The sequence below is a fragment of the Typopeltis vanoorti genome, chromosome 12 (assembly GCF_054136105.1).
Source record: "Typopeltis vanoorti isolate ZY-2024b chromosome 12, IOZ_Tvanoo_1.0, whole genome shotgun sequence".
Taxonomy (NCBI): domain Eukaryota; kingdom Metazoa; phylum Arthropoda; class Arachnida; order Uropygi; family Thelyphonidae; genus Typopeltis; species Typopeltis vanoorti.
Window position 1 is genome coordinate 80,552,129 of NC_143560.1, and position 16,040 is coordinate 80,568,168.

General features: G+C 36.1%; 1 protein-coding gene across 1 annotated transcript in view; it reads right to left on the bottom strand.

Annotated features, from left to right (window-relative positions):
- LOC150100924 (alanine--glyoxylate aminotransferase 2, mitochondrial) overlaps positions 1-13,220 on the bottom strand; it is a 226,867-nt gene extending 213,647 nt beyond the window's left edge. The window contains exon 1 of the mRNA XM_090401430.1: positions 13,124-13,220. Within this exon, the coding sequence (XP_090257556.1) occupies positions 13,124-13,172 (49 nt within the window). The 5' untranslated portion in view covers positions 13,173-13,220. The remainder of the gene's footprint in view (positions 1-13,123) is intronic.
- Positions 13,221-16,040: the final 2,820 nt, after the last annotated feature.

Below are 16,040 nucleotides of genomic sequence, written 5' to 3' on the forward strand. Positions count from 1 at the left end.
TACATACTGGTATGATACATGTCTTATGATACATATGAAATATTGACATAATAAAAAAGTTATTTACTGTGCCATGTGTGTTATTCTGTAGTTAACAGTATTTATTGGCTGTAAATTGCATATTCTGATGGCCGATTTGACATGCAGGATGATAAACCCGATTTCGGGGAGGGGAAACCCTCCTATTTTCATATGAGATCGGCCAACTCACCATCAATTGAAAAAGCCCATGTAAAGATTACTCTTGTCACAACGAGAATCAAACTTGGGCCTTTTCCAATCAAATAATGATGTAATTTTTTTTAAATCTTAGCCACGTTTTCAGATGTCCCATGGATATATATGGAATGGTGATAGATTTACTATAGTCTGTGCTTGAATAAGGAAAGAGGCATGTAAGTATGGGATGTTAATATTTTGATAATATTAATGTTCATAATTTGACAATAGACAGTATGACAATATACAAAATTTTGCCAACGGGTGAAATTAATTTGCTCTTATGACAGTGCAAACACTTCTGAACTCAACCACATACACAATGCATACACTAAACATATTAACACCTCCCCTTCCTCTCTAAATATAGATTACAGTAAATCTATTACCATCAAATTTATGGTTTTTCTTCTGGTAGCCTGATATTTTAGATTCAGAATGTCACATGTAACTTAAGCATCAACTCCATAAATAATCAGTGATAATTACATATTAGAGCAATACTTGGCATACTATAATAATGAATCTTGAAATTTTCTTTTTTAAACAAATATTAAATGTACATTTCATGTGAGTTTAATTTTAATCATGGCACTCTCAGAGTTTAATTTGTGTAAATTTTCAAGTGTAGACGATTTTTAAAAGCAAGCAATTTGCAGAATATAGTTTCAAATATATGGGTCACATTAAGAATTTTGCTGACAATTCCTATAACGGTAGCAACAGCTGAAAGAAGTTTTAGAAAATTAAAACTTATCAAAACATATTTGCGACTGACAATGAGGAGTGAGAGATTAAATTTTTTAGCCTTGTTATCTATTAAAAATGCTGTTGCTCAGAAAATAGACAGTGAAAGGATAAAAGTTTTAGCAGATTTAAAATCAAGAAAAAATATATCTAAATTATAATTGATTAAATTAAAATTAGTGTAAAATAAATAATTTTTGTTTGTAATAATTTTTATTTGTTTGTTTTTTATGTAGTATACCTCAGTGAATAAAAATGATAAGTAGAAATATCGACATTATGAAATTATTAATAATTTGAAAAATACTTACAATTAGAAAATACTTAAGTATAAAAAAAAACTTAAGGGAATCATACACAGAGTCTGCCTGGGGCACAAAATTATCTTGGTCCATCACTGATGGTCATGATAGTATAAGTGAAATGGTTAAGGTCTGTTTGTGTGAATCACACTGTATACTGGAGTGAGGATATATATCTGGTGGGAATCAAATGGATGAGTAGCATTATTAAGTATGAGCTGCAAAAAAAGAAAGTGTTGTGGAGGAGCTATAAAGTGAAATGGGATCAAGTTCATAAGCAGCAGAAAGCACAGGTGAGAAGAGTACCTAGTAGTAAAGAAGTTGAAATCAGATTATGAGAGGAAATTAGAAAAGCAGACTAAAGGAATTGATTTCTGGCTGTTTGCAAGTAAAATGAAAAATGATTATGGGAAAACAACTTTAAGGAATAAAAATATTAGAGAGGTGACAGAAGCAGAAGAATCAGTTGAATTACTGAGTGATCACTTTGCAAGAATATATCATTAGCTGAAAATAGTGCAATAACTGATGTGAAAGGGACCAATATGAGTGAGAAAAAAAAAGGAAATGAAAGGAGGCATTTAAGATATTATAAAATCTCATTGTGAATACAGTCATGGAATTGCATGGGATAGCAACCAATGTGTTGTTAAGTGAAAGATAACTGGCAGTGTCCATAATCAGGCTGTTTACTTAGCACATGGTCCTAAGGGAGTAAAAAGAGGGAAACTTAATTCCAAGACAGAGATAGTAAATTATATATGGTACATTCCAAGTTTTGAACCTTGCTTTAGTAATTTTACTAAATTTCTACAATAAAGTGACTGCTGAGGTGGATCAAGGAAGCTGCTATACTATGATATTGCAGGACTTCTGCAAATGCCTTTGCACCAAATCTATTATGTAAAGTGAGCAGGACATGAATATGAAACTATACATGGGTAAGAGGATGGCTGATGGGCAGATATCACAGAGTAGTATATGATGGAGCATAATCACCCAGGACAGGTGACCAATGTTGTGACACAGGGCTCTATAAATGGACCACTGCTTCTGTTTAACTTGTATATTAATGATTTAATATACAAGTTATTATACAAGTCAATATACATTTAATATACAAGTCAATATATTAATGATTTAAGGGAGAACATCCAATTATTGGGTGGTAACTGTGGTAGGTTAATGCAGGTGATATATGGATCCAATAGGATACTTTAAATAGACTGACAGTGTGGGTAAAGGATAATAGTTGCCAATTCAGTGTGTCTAGATATAAAATTATGCACTTTGGTATGAAAAGATTTCAGTATATTAAAGTGATGGAATAAGACAACAAGAAATTGATGAGGTAAGGAATTTGGAGGGGGGGGGGATGGACAGGGAGTTGAAATTCATAATGCATGAGAAAAATTGCTCATATAATTGCCTGGATGTCACAGAACGCAAGCAGAGATAGGGAAGTTATTATTCCTTTTTGTTAAGGCAGTGAATAAGCACATCTATACATAGATTTGGCTGTATGGTTTTGGGGGGGGTGAAGGAAGTGGTTTAGAGCAGGGGTTCTCAACCTTTTCCAGTGGCAAACCACTATATTTAATTCAAGATACTATGTACCAATAAGGCAGTGGCTCACGTACCACCAGTGGTATGCATACCACAGGTTGAAAATCCCTGGTCTAGAGGATCCAAAACAAAATGAGTGTTTTTTTGTTTGTTTTTTTAAAATCTGAATCCCACTGTAAGATTAAGATACCAAGAAAGATGATAAATTTATGAGTAATTAGAGTACTACTGGCAAGCTAACAATTACATAATCCAGCAACTGTGCACTAAAGGCCAAACATGAAACTTCTTATGACACTTCAGGCCCCCAATAAGGAGGTTGGCAGTTTCACATTGGGTGATGAAATTCTTCTACCACCTAACACTATTCACACATACACATGCCTATGGTGGGATTCAAACTGGCAACCTCCTTGTGGAAAGCAAGTATGCTATCCACTCAGCTATCCAGGCCTATAAAAATGAGGTCAAAGGTTTGTGGAATACTTCCTTTAAAGTTAGACTTAAGTTACACCAAAATAATGAGACATCAGTACTAGGAAGTCTTGATTATGTGGTCAGGGTTATAAGTTGGTTAAATGATCTTAGAGGGTATGCAGAGGGAAATTTTTTCAGCACACAACAGAAAGAAAAATAATGAGGATCATTCCCGAGAGTTGAGTAGGAAGTATAGTAGGTACACTAGTGAGGAAGAGATTTTTCTTGTGACAAATGGAGGATGAGAAATTCACTCTGAGATAGTTGTAGAATATTTTTTTCAGTTGGTTACCAAGTAAATCATACTTGAAAAGAAATTATATTTTTGTTTAATTTTTTTACTTAAGTATGTATGCAAACAGCCCATAAATGAAGTATATGACTAGGCTATTTGCATATAAATGCTGTTGACTTAATAAATTGCCTTAATATCCCATAATGCAAAGCACACTTCCTTTTTGACATATGAACTGCTCTCCATTATGGGAAGGGTCACTACCTAGGCTGGTTTTTGACATTTATTGAGGTGAAAAAGTAAACAGATATTCATCATAGACCTAAAGAGAGGCAAAGAAAGCTAGTGTTAAGAGAATGAAAAGACAAGATGGATTAGAAGAGATGGGGAAAAAGACTTCATTTCCTTTATATTATGTAGCCAAAGGCTATATTCTTTCCTTTTTCCCTAGTGTTATATGCAAATGAACAAACAAATAACCAACTAAAATTAAAATCCTGAGATAACTGATACTCAGGTGGTTAGTCTTAACTGAGATACTTGTTACAGTGGGGAGGTACCACTCCAAAAACTCTAATCATCAAGATTACTCTAAATCTGAACAAGAGATTTACTCCTATCAATACTCCTGACCTGACTGACTCCAGGAAAGAAAACTCAGCAGTGGCTCCACTCAATTACAGGCAAAAACCTACCACTAAGTAGAACTGCTCCACTCCTGAGAAGCAAGCCCAAAGATGAACATTATTAAAACATCATCAGTGAGAGCCAGAACCAAGAAAGATAGTAAGGCTGAATAATGCAGAAGTTATATTTTCCACATATTAGTTATAAAAAAATAAAAAAAAAGTATATTCACGTTATTATTAAAATACTCTGGATCAAATACAGTTGTAGCTAGGTTAGGTTAGGTTTCCACTTGGTTGCAAAGCAAATTATTATTATTCAGGCCTCCATGGAGTCAAAAGACTCATCGTGGGAGGTCCTTCCGAAGAACATAAAGTCTGTCAAGATTCATCGAGAGGAGGTCCCCCCCAAGAAACACAAAGTCTATCATACCACTCCTTAAACTCATTGACTGTTCTCGCTCTCACCACTCCATCAGGCAATACATTCCAAGGCTCAATCACCGTCCATGCAAAGAAACCACTCCTCACCCTCTTGCTCACAGTTTACTTTCGTAACTTCCAGGGATGGCCTATTGTCATCACTCCTTCCCACTGTTCAACAAAGTGAAAGAACTCCCCAGTGTCAACCCTGTAACCACCTCTCAACAGTTTAAAAGTCTCAATCATATCACCTCTCCTTCTTCTATCCATCAAACTCTGCAGTCCACATTCCCTCAGCCGATCCTCATAACTATCCTTGTACAGTCCTGAAACCATCTTTGTCATCTGTCTCTGTACCCTTTCCACAGTTAATTTATCCCATTCAAATCCTGGGAACAAAAATCTGAGAACAACAGTCTAAGTGTGGTCTGATCAGAGACTTATACAACGGAATGATAACCCTTTTATCTCTGCAGGTCAGTGTCCTTCCCATAATTGCAGCAATCTTCTGTGTTACCTTCACCACCTTTGCAATATGTCCCCTAAATTTCAGGTTTCTATCAATCATCAACCCCAGATCTCTTGTCTCCCCTACTTCCACCAGTATAACTTCTCCCATAGAGTATGCAGCATTCCATTGATGTTTCCCAAACCTCAAGACCTTACATTTTGCTGCATTAAACTGACAACCCCATTCATTTTCCCATCAATCTAGCTTATTCAAATCCTCTTGCAGGGCTACCACATCTGCACTATTACTAATAATCCTTCCCAGCTTCGCATCATCCGCAAACAACTGAATATCCCCTTGCAATCCACTGGCAATGTCACTGATATAAAGGTTAAACAATATAGGTCACCAGTACTGAGCCCTGTGGGATCCCACTTGTAACCCTCTGCCTCCTTGAAACTGCTCCACCATACACAACTCTCTGATACCTATCAGACAACCAATCCTGAATCCAGTTGACCAATCTGACATCCAGACCCATGTGCTGCAACTTAAATATCAGCTTATCATGTGGCACCCTGTCAAATGCCTTCACTAAGTCTAAGAAAATTGCAGTATATGCCTTTCCCTCATCTAATGTTCTTGTAACTTTATTATAAAAGGCTAGCATATTGCTAAAACAAGAGCGCCCCTTCACAAATCCATGTTGACTCTAAGAGATAACATTACCCTCATCTGCCCAATGCTGTATACGGTCCCTCACTACTTTCTCCAAGATCTTAACAACTGCTGATGACACACAAACTGGCCTATAATACACTTCCAGTCTGCTACCACCCTTTTGCAATGGCACTAACTTACCTTCCTTCCATTCCACGGGCACCTCTCCTGCAGCCAGACTTTCATTGAAAAGCCAGGTTAAAGGCACTGTCAGTTCTCTAGCACATTCTCTCAAAACTCGTGGTGAAATACCATCCAGTCCCAAAGCTTTACTGACATCCAGAGTGTACTCAGTATCTGAAACACACTCTCCTCCTGTACCTCTAAACCTGAAACCTACCCTATCCCTCTAGCATTAAAACTGACTCCTCTAGGATGAAATACTCCAATAAAGTGTTCATTGAACAATTCCACTATGTCCTCTGCATCAGTCACTCTATTCCCATTTTTATCCCACAATATCATTCTTCCACAGTCATTTCTCCTCTTACTGGCCACATAGCTAAAAAATTCCCTAAGATTTTCTTTGGATCTTAGGGCCAATCTCCTCTCATATTCAAGTTTCACTTTCCTTACCACACCAGTCACTCTTCTGGCACGTGTCTTATATTCTTCATGCATCTTCTATTCACCTGTCTCCTTATATCTCTTCCATAGCCTCTTTTTTGCATGCAATTCCTGTTAAATATTGTTTGTCATCCACTTTACTCCAAATTGTGTCCTCTTCCTCACTCGTGGTATACAACTTACCATTGCTGCTAACAAATATTCTTTCACAATTTCCCATGCACTAATGATATCCCTGCCTTCCAATTCCTCCCTCCATGAAACTTTCCGAAGTTGACATCTAAGACTATTATAATCACCTGCTTTATAATTCCACATAAGTTCCCGTCTCTTTGATACTCCTGCATGTCCATTCATTTTCCAAGTCAAAACCATATGGTCACTCTCTCCAACTGGTGGGAGAGATGTCAACTCAGTTATTATCAACTCTTCTGATTCTATAACCAAATCCAAAACTCTTGAACCTCTTGTTCCCTCTGTTACATAAATGTCATTTATGTAAGACATTTGTCCCTCAAGAATTCTAGAAATTCCATTCCCCTATTGTTACATGCATCTTCCTCTCTCCAATTTATACTACTGTAGTTAAAATCTCCCATAACGATCATTCTTCTTGCACTTGCCAAACTTAACTGTCTAAACATCTCCTGGTCCCCATCCTCTGTGCTCCTGGATCTGTAGCAACACCCCACTAAGTATCCTGTCTTGCCCACCTCTACCTCACATTATATGCTCTCAAAATCATTTGTCTCAGTGCCTTCCAAAGCCTTCACTCTTAGAGGACATAAGTCGTCACTTATCATAAGCAGTACATACTCAACAAGAAAGTATATTCTTGTTTAATGCTTCCCCAAGTGTAAGAAAACTAAGTTTTGCATGTGAAAAAAGACAACTAATGTGAATTAACAACAGCCTCTATATACAAGTAGCCTAGCCATGAACATACTTCACACCTAAACTTTGTGATCCAGATGTGGCCATATAAAAGCCTTCTAAATAGAGGAATGATAATTTCCTAATCACTGTCTTGTTAGTGTGTTCTTCAATAACCCAAATAATCCTGTAAGCTATATTAGATATTTTGCAATATGTCCTCTGAACTTCAACTCCCTATCCATCAATACCCCCCCCCTGCAAATCTCTAGTTTCATCAATTTCCTAGACCACTCTTTAATATGCTTTTCTCCATTAAACTGGCATCCATTATCCTCTTTCATGCTGTGCTGTTGGCCTATTTAAATCATTCTGCATGCTCTGTACATCATGATGATTAACTATTACACCTACCCAATTTTGCATCATCAGCAAAAAATTGAATATTTCCTTTGAGATCATATCCTATATTGTTAATGTACAAATTAACAGCAGTGGTTCACAACATTGAGTCCTGTAGCATGCTACTATTCACCTGCTTCCTGCTCTTCCATATACTATTATTTGGTATCTGTCCATCAGCTATCCTCCTATTTATATCATCAGCTTCATATTTGCTCCAATTTATGTAATAGAGCTCAAGTTTCCTGTCAAATGCATTACAAATTCCAGATGTACCATCATGTAGCTATTGCCTTTATCCAATTTCAAATATCACTCTGTTACATAGAAAAGGAGTAAATTACTAGGACAAGGCATAGTCTACCCTTCACAAAACTACAATGTTTCCTATAGAGTATATTTTTATTTCCATCCTTCAACGTTGTCTTTAACAACTTCTCCAGTACCTTTACAACCATTCCTGAGATAATGATCTTTGTATATGTTTCTACCTCTGTTTTTTTTTTTGCCTTCCTTCTACTCCACACAACTTTACCAGAGCTTAAGTCACACTTAAGTTAAATAGCTGCAGAGACAATGTAAGTTTCTTTGCACATTCTCAACTCCAATAATTTTCTTCCAAATTATTATGTTATTTATTATTATTATCATATTATTATTACTACCTACACCCTCCATGGTGTAGGTACACTCATCGTAGGAGGTTCATTCAACTGACAACATATTTATCATAGCGAATCTTAAAATCCTTAACACTCTTTGCATTAACAATGGAGAACTGTCAGTGAATGGAACACCTTACCAGAATGTGTTGTTAATGCAAGGAGTGTTAAGGATTTTAAGATTTGGTATGATAAATCTACTCCTCACACCCCTCTTCATTACACTCTTACATAACTTCTAGGGATGACCTCTGGTTTTTTCCCCCCTCTTTCCTTCCACTCTTTTTATAATCTCATCTGGATTAATCTAATAAAATCCTCTTACTAACTTAAATGTCTCTATCATATCACCTCTTTTCCTCCTATTCACTAACTCCATAATCTACACTTTTTCAACTTCTCTCCATAGCCAGCAGTTCAAAGTCCTGATATTGTCTTAGTCAATCACCTCTGGACCCTCTCCAATGTCTCCAAATCACACTGAAAATCAGGTGACCCGCTCTGAGCACAACAGTCCAAGTGTGGTTTGACCAGTGCTTTTATACAGTGGCACAACCGCTACATGTTAGAGTTCTTTTTATCATAGCAGCACTATTATTATTATTATTATTATTATTCCTGATACCTCCAAGGAGTCCGAAGACTCATCGCGGGAGGACACCTACAACTGTCTCAACCACTACACCGAGCCCCTACTACGAATCATCTCCATCAACGCCATCTACCGCCCGCCTCCACCACCACAACTAGTATTTTTTGTCTGTAAATTGCGTGTGTTCTGAAGGGCCAATTTGTCTGTATGCGGGATGAAAAACCCGAGTTTCCGGGAGAAAAAACCCTGCTACCTCCGTATGAGATCGGCTAACTCACCTTCGATTGAAATCGACCAGATAAAGACTCCTCCCGTCGCTACGAGAATCGAACTTAGGCCTATTCCAATCGAAAGGCGCAATGTACCGTCGTTCTTCCAATTGCGCTACGGAGGCGCTATGATGGGCAATCTTTACAAAACTAGTGATGTGCCCTCTAAACTTCAGTCTACTGTCAACCATCACTCCTAAATCTCTAATCTCATCCACGTCTTGCAGTATGGTACGATCAATATAGTACACAGCTTTATATTTTTGCACTCCAAAATGCAACACCTTGCACTTATTGACATTAAAACTACAACCCCACTCCTTTGTCCAAGTAAAAAGTCTATTCAAATCTTCCTGATGGGAATTAACATCAGCAGTGCTACTTATAATTCTTCCAAACTTTGCATCATCAGCAAACTGAAGATCCCCACTCAGTCCACATGTTATGTTGTTTACAAACAAGTTAAACAGCAAGGTGTCAAAGAACAGAATCCTGAAGCACGCCACTGATTACCCTTCTTTTTTGAGACACTGCTACACCATACACAACCTGCTGGTATTGTTCAGAGAACCAATCTCCAATTTAATAACTAAATTTACATAATAACTAAATAATTAATTTTTCTTTGCAGATCGGAATTAGTTATTTATTAACTAGGCAAAACAAAGTTTGTGATAATAAACTACAGATAAAACAATAACAGCTATTAGAAACAATTCTGATAGTTTGAGATACTGATTATATCTGAGCTCTGTTCCCACCTATGGGCTATGGGATGCTCTGATACTTACCTGAACTTCACAGATGAATATTATTTCATCCTTAAAAATGTCAAGCTGCACTTTAGTCAACATGGATTCCATAATTCACAGACTCAGAACCTCTGGAACAAACATTTTGTAAAAATGTTGTGTAGATTTTTCCCATTTATTTTATTTATTTTTTCTAAACCTTATATTCATTAGTGATATTATTTAAACTTCCTTTTCTATAAATTAAATGCTTGCTGATATTTGGGGCTTATTAAACTAGTTAAAAATATCAAAGTAATGGATGTCAGTTCAATGTGGAAGAGTGTAAGGAATGGTGCTCCAAGAGATTGATGAGGCTAGGGACTTGGGGGTGTTGGTGGATAGGGAGATGAAGTTCAGAGAGCACACTGTTAAGGGTGTCCAAGATTGCACATAGGATTACTTGTTTATTTGAGAACACACTAACATCCAGAGATAAAGAGGTTATTATTCCATTTAAATTATAATATTTGGTCATTTTATAATAGAAATACAATTTTATTAATACAGACCAGTTTACAACAAAACTTATATTAAAACCTACCAGTTTTGCCAGCAAACTATCTGGCTTTTTCAAGGTGTTTTACGGAGATATGAAAACTAGTAAATGCAAATTGAAAGGAACATAAAAAACGTTGTAAACCAACTTAGTAGCTATGGTTACACGTTTCGCGTGACAGAGAGGACTTATTGTTCTTATTCATTATCACGCATGCGTTGTAGACGTGTAATGTGATTACTGGCTAGCTGTAGTTCAGATTGATTGAAGGAGAGGATCAAGTTTTCCACGAACTGTTTAGAATTACACCCTGATTTCTGTTGAGGTTTCCACTGGTTATTGACACTATTGTGGCTTCCTTAAATAAACAGGTTATTATTCCCCTTTATAAGACGTTGATGCTTCCACATTTGGATTACTGTGCTCAAGTCTGGTCACCTGGATTCCTTGGAGATGAGGAGGTTGTGGAGAGGGTTTCAGAGGAGAGTGACTAAGTTGGTGAGTGATGTACAAAATGCTCCTACATTGATAGATTGAGAGCTTGTGGATTGCAGAAGTTGGTTGATAGGCAGAGAAGAGGGGATATGATAGAAACATTTAAATTACTAAAAGGATTTTATAAGATTGATGCAGGGGAAATATTTTAGCTGTGTGATAGTGATGGAAGAACAAGAGGTCATCCCTGGAAATTAAGGAAAAGTGTGGTTAACAAGGGTGTGAGAACTAGATTTTTCTTTGCTTGGAGGATGGTGAATGAGTGGAATGCATTGCCTGACTCAGTTGTGAGTTCTTCATCTGTAAATGAATTCAAGAAGAGGTATGATAGATATTGTTTTGATAGTTTGGGTCTTCGGCATGCAATTTATATTACAATGAAGTGTCAATATGTCATGTACAAGAAAGGGTTACTGATTTCCAAGGCATATAAAATATGGCTATATTCCCCCCTGCATACGCACCCACATCTAGTTCTAGAATTTATGCAAGAATTTTCTTGAGAATTTTAATAAAATAGGACATAGATGTCTTTCATCTTCTATTGAATACATAGGATCTGAAGGAATTCTCATTCTGTCTGACCACAAACTTCCCTAAGCACCAAAAATCATTAACAACAGGGTAGGATATGAAGTATTGGCAACAGACTGGTACTGCTTAATCCCTGTTTAGCAAAAAAATTGATGTATGAGGGAGAAGAGGTGAGTAACAGTACTATAAACCTCATTCTGTGAATGTTTGATATGAATTCAGTATTCATTACTGATTTTTCACTGTTAATCATATATATATATATATATATATATATATATACAGGGTGTTCGGGATAAATTTGACAGTTTCGTAAGGAAAAAGAAAATCTTCTTTGTATCTATTAAATTTAATGAATTGACAAAAAAACATTACAGGCAGAGTTAATTACAATACTATCAACAAGATTTACTCAAAATAACCACCATTAGCATCGATCACAGCTTCAATTCTGCTTCGGAACCTCGAACAAGCTGATGCTACAGTCTCCCTGGGAAGGGCCGCAAAAACTGTTTTAATTTTATCCATTAACTGGGCTTTTGTATTACTGGAAGTGCGATTGGTGTCTTTTTCAACTGCGCCCCATACAAAATAATCCATGGGGTTAAGGTCTGGGGAGTTTGGAGGCCAAACATTTGGACTGGTGAAGTCGTAGAAATTTTCAGACAACCATTTTTGACTTTTCCCAGAGGTGTGGCAAGGGGCCGAATCCTGCTGCCATACATACGGCCTACCATTGGCTACCCTTGTTATCCAGGGCTTGACTACAGTTAGCAACTCCACGAACAAAGCCCGAATTCCAATGCCAGGGTTCTTCAACACCTGTTCCTGCAGATTTGCGAGGAATTCTGCTGTACGAACGCAATCAGATCGTCTGCTAGGGATCTTTCTTCTTGCTACATCCTCGTAGTCACCATTGCAAGTCTCTAGTTCATGCCTGATTGTTTTTACTGTATTCAGGGAGCATTGGGCAGCAGTCGTAATATCCTTATTTTGATGGCGGGCACGAATCATCATGATACAAGTTATTCTCTTCCATGATTCAGGTGGGTTCCAGCTATCCATCCTTTCTGACATCTTGTATATGAATGAAGAAGGGTCCAAACTTTTAAATGAAGAGAAGTGTGTGTTAATACATGTAACTTATGGAAAAATATAATTAATTATAAATATGTCAAATTTATCCCGAACACCCTGTATATATATATATATATATATATATATATTATATATAAATTCCATTCTGTGAAACAGGTCTGAATTCAATATTCATTACTGATTTTTTACTGTTAATCGTATATATATATATATATATATATATATATATATATAATATACAAGTTATTCTCTTCCATGATTCAGGTGGGTTCCAGCTATCCATCCTTTCTGACATCTTGTATATGAATGAAGAAGGGTCCAAACTTTTAAATGAAGAGAAGTGTGTGTTAATACATGTAACTTACGGAAAAATATAATTAATTATAAATATGTCAAATTTATCCCGAACACCCTGTATATATATATATATATATATATATATATATATATTATATAAATTCCATTCTGTGAAACGGGTCTGAATTCAATATTCATTGGTGATTTTTTTTTATTGTTAATGTTATATATATATACATATATATATATATATATATATTATTATATTAAATATTTACCTGAGTTAAAGAATGAGCGAAACCTAAATGGTGTGCGAAAAGAAAACATGCTGCTAACAAATTACTTTCGGGATGACGATAACGTAAACCTGGCGATATACTACCGTGCCGCAGCTGCAAATGTTCCAAAGAACCCAACCTTATCTCTCATGCTCTCAGAGCATGGCCAAGTTTTTCAAGGCTACTGGAGAAATCTAATCAAATTTAAAACAAACGATATGTTACTTGCGCCCCTGAAGAAAAGAAAGAAAATAGCAAGACAACAGGAATACTAATGCCCCTAATAGTTTATTTTAATGTCCTATCACGATTAATAAGATATGCTGTGAATCGATAATCACACATCAAAAATAATTAGGACTACTCCATATCTGAAGTAAAAAATATGTATGAAACGGTATCTATGACAACCACAACTCACGAACTCAGGATGCATTTAGATATAGCTAACATTTAATTTCGTTAAATCAATTTATTTTTACATTTTAAAACTTCTTTTAAGTCTAATAGACACTAAATTGTTATTAAGAATGTATTAAGAATATGGTGTACAAAGTTTAGAAGACCTGAATTCTATTTCTGAATTCTGTGATATTCATATCAATGAACAAATGTGCACACAATATTTTTCACGTTGTGAAAAAAAAAAAAAAATAATAATAATAATTAACTTAGAAATATAAAAACACAGACGTGTGTGTGTGTGTGCGCGCGCGCATAAGCCAAAGTAGAAACATCCGCATGCTAAATAGAAAGTACCGGTAGCACGCGATTAATGACATGATATGCACTAACTATAAACGGGCCGAGAATTGGATAATATATCTATGCATCTGTATTCAAGTGCCTTTGCTAACTACAAGGTCGTGACCGGAGTGACTTCTGGGAATGACGCAGATAGCCAAGATGAGCTAAGCACGTTTCTGAAATCGCTGCCTTGTTAGAATGACGAGGGATTATATCGAGAATGGTGTGATAAATAAATAAATTAACATCAATTCATCGTCGGGCATGCAACATTTAAAGAGGTGCTGGACGACAAAGGCAGTTGAAGGACTGCGAAGATCGTCAAATACAAAACTCATGTTACAACTCATCAAATGAGTAATAGAAAAAGAGTTGCAGGAGTGATGTATTTTGGTTCCTGTTATTAATTGAGAGAAAGACAGCGCAGAGCAATAAGTCTATCATGCCTGGTTTCAACAGTCAGAGGCGGCAGACTGATGGCTGGACATGTTTTCCCGGCACACTAGTTTTTACCATGAGTGCATGGTCTGAAGGAGAAAGATGCAAAGGACTGGAACAGTCAAGAATTAAAGAGGTGAAATTCTGATAGAAAAAGAGAAGATATTACAGAGATGGGAAGAATATGTAAGTAAACTTTATGAAGACAGAGAAAGAGGAGAAAATCAAATGAAAGAGCATAGTGGGCAGAGACTGTACATCATGAGGGAGGAATTGAATCTAGCAATTCAAAAAAGGCAAGAAGGAAAATCCCCTGGAATAGATGGTATACAAATAGAACTTATAAGGAATATAGGTGAAAAAGGTATTGAAATGTTATCGCAAATTATTAACGGAATTTATGAGGGACAAGAATTACCAGAGGAGTTTAAAAGATAAATTTTTATCCCCATTCCAAAAAAGACGGAAGTTTTAGACTGTAACAATTTTAGAATGATAAGTCTTATAACTCACACAGCGGAAATTCTGACACAAATAATTTTGGAGAGAATTAAGAGTAAAGTAGAAAAAGAAATGAATGAGGAACAGTTTGGATTCCGAACCGACAGAGGAACTAGAGAGGCTATAACTTGTCTAAGAATTATTGGGGAGAAAACACGAAACCATGGGTGGAAAGTTGTTTTGGGGATTTCTAGACTTTGAAAGGCATTTGATACAGTGAAACATAAAAGGCTTTTAGATATTCTAACAAATATTGATATTGACTCTTATGACTTGGAAATTTTAAAGAGATTATATTGGACACAAACAGCGTCAGTATGTGTAAATGGAGAGGAAACAGGAGAATTCCCAGTGGAGAGAGGAGTTAGAAAAGGATGCAAGTTATCACCGTTATTGTTTAACCTTTATAGTGACCAAATGTTTAGAGAGGCACTTGAGGATTTAGAAGAAGGAATAAAAATAAATGGAAGAATCATCTTCACATCATCATCCGAATAACTTAAGATATGTGGATGATGTAGTGGTGATGGCAGAAAGTGAAAATGGATTAAAACAAATTGTTCAAAGAATTGAAAACTCCTGTAAAGAGTACAGAGTAAGGATTAACACAAAGAAGACCAAGATAATGATAATGGCCAGAAAAATATGAGATAATGTAAAGATAAGATGTGGAGGAAATATTTTAGAAGTGGAAAGATTTCAATATTTAGGTAGCTGGATCTCAGAGAAAGGAACTTCAGAGTTTGACATTAGAAATAGAATAGGCAAAGCTAAATTGACATTTATGGAAATGAAGAGAATTTTAATAAACAAGAATATTAAAATTGGTATTAGAGTTGGAATAGTTAAAGCAACAGTTTGGAGTATCGCAAGTTATGGAAGTAAGTCATGGACACTCAGAAAGAGAGATATGGAAAGAATTAATGCTTAATTAATGTTATAGAAAGATGGAAAAGATTAGCTATACAGAGAGAATATCAAATCAAGAAATTTTAAGAAGAGTTGGGATGGAAAGAACACTGCTCAAGAATATTATGCAAAGAAAGACCAGATTTGCCGGACATCTTCTGAGAGGTTCTTCGGGACACCTGACAAGAACTATATCACAAGGGAAAATTGAGGGGAAGAGATAACATGGAAGACCAACTAGAGAGTGGTTTAATGACATCGTGGAATGGACTGGTTTAAGAATAATGGAGGCGACAGACCGAGAGAAACGGAGAAGAGCTGC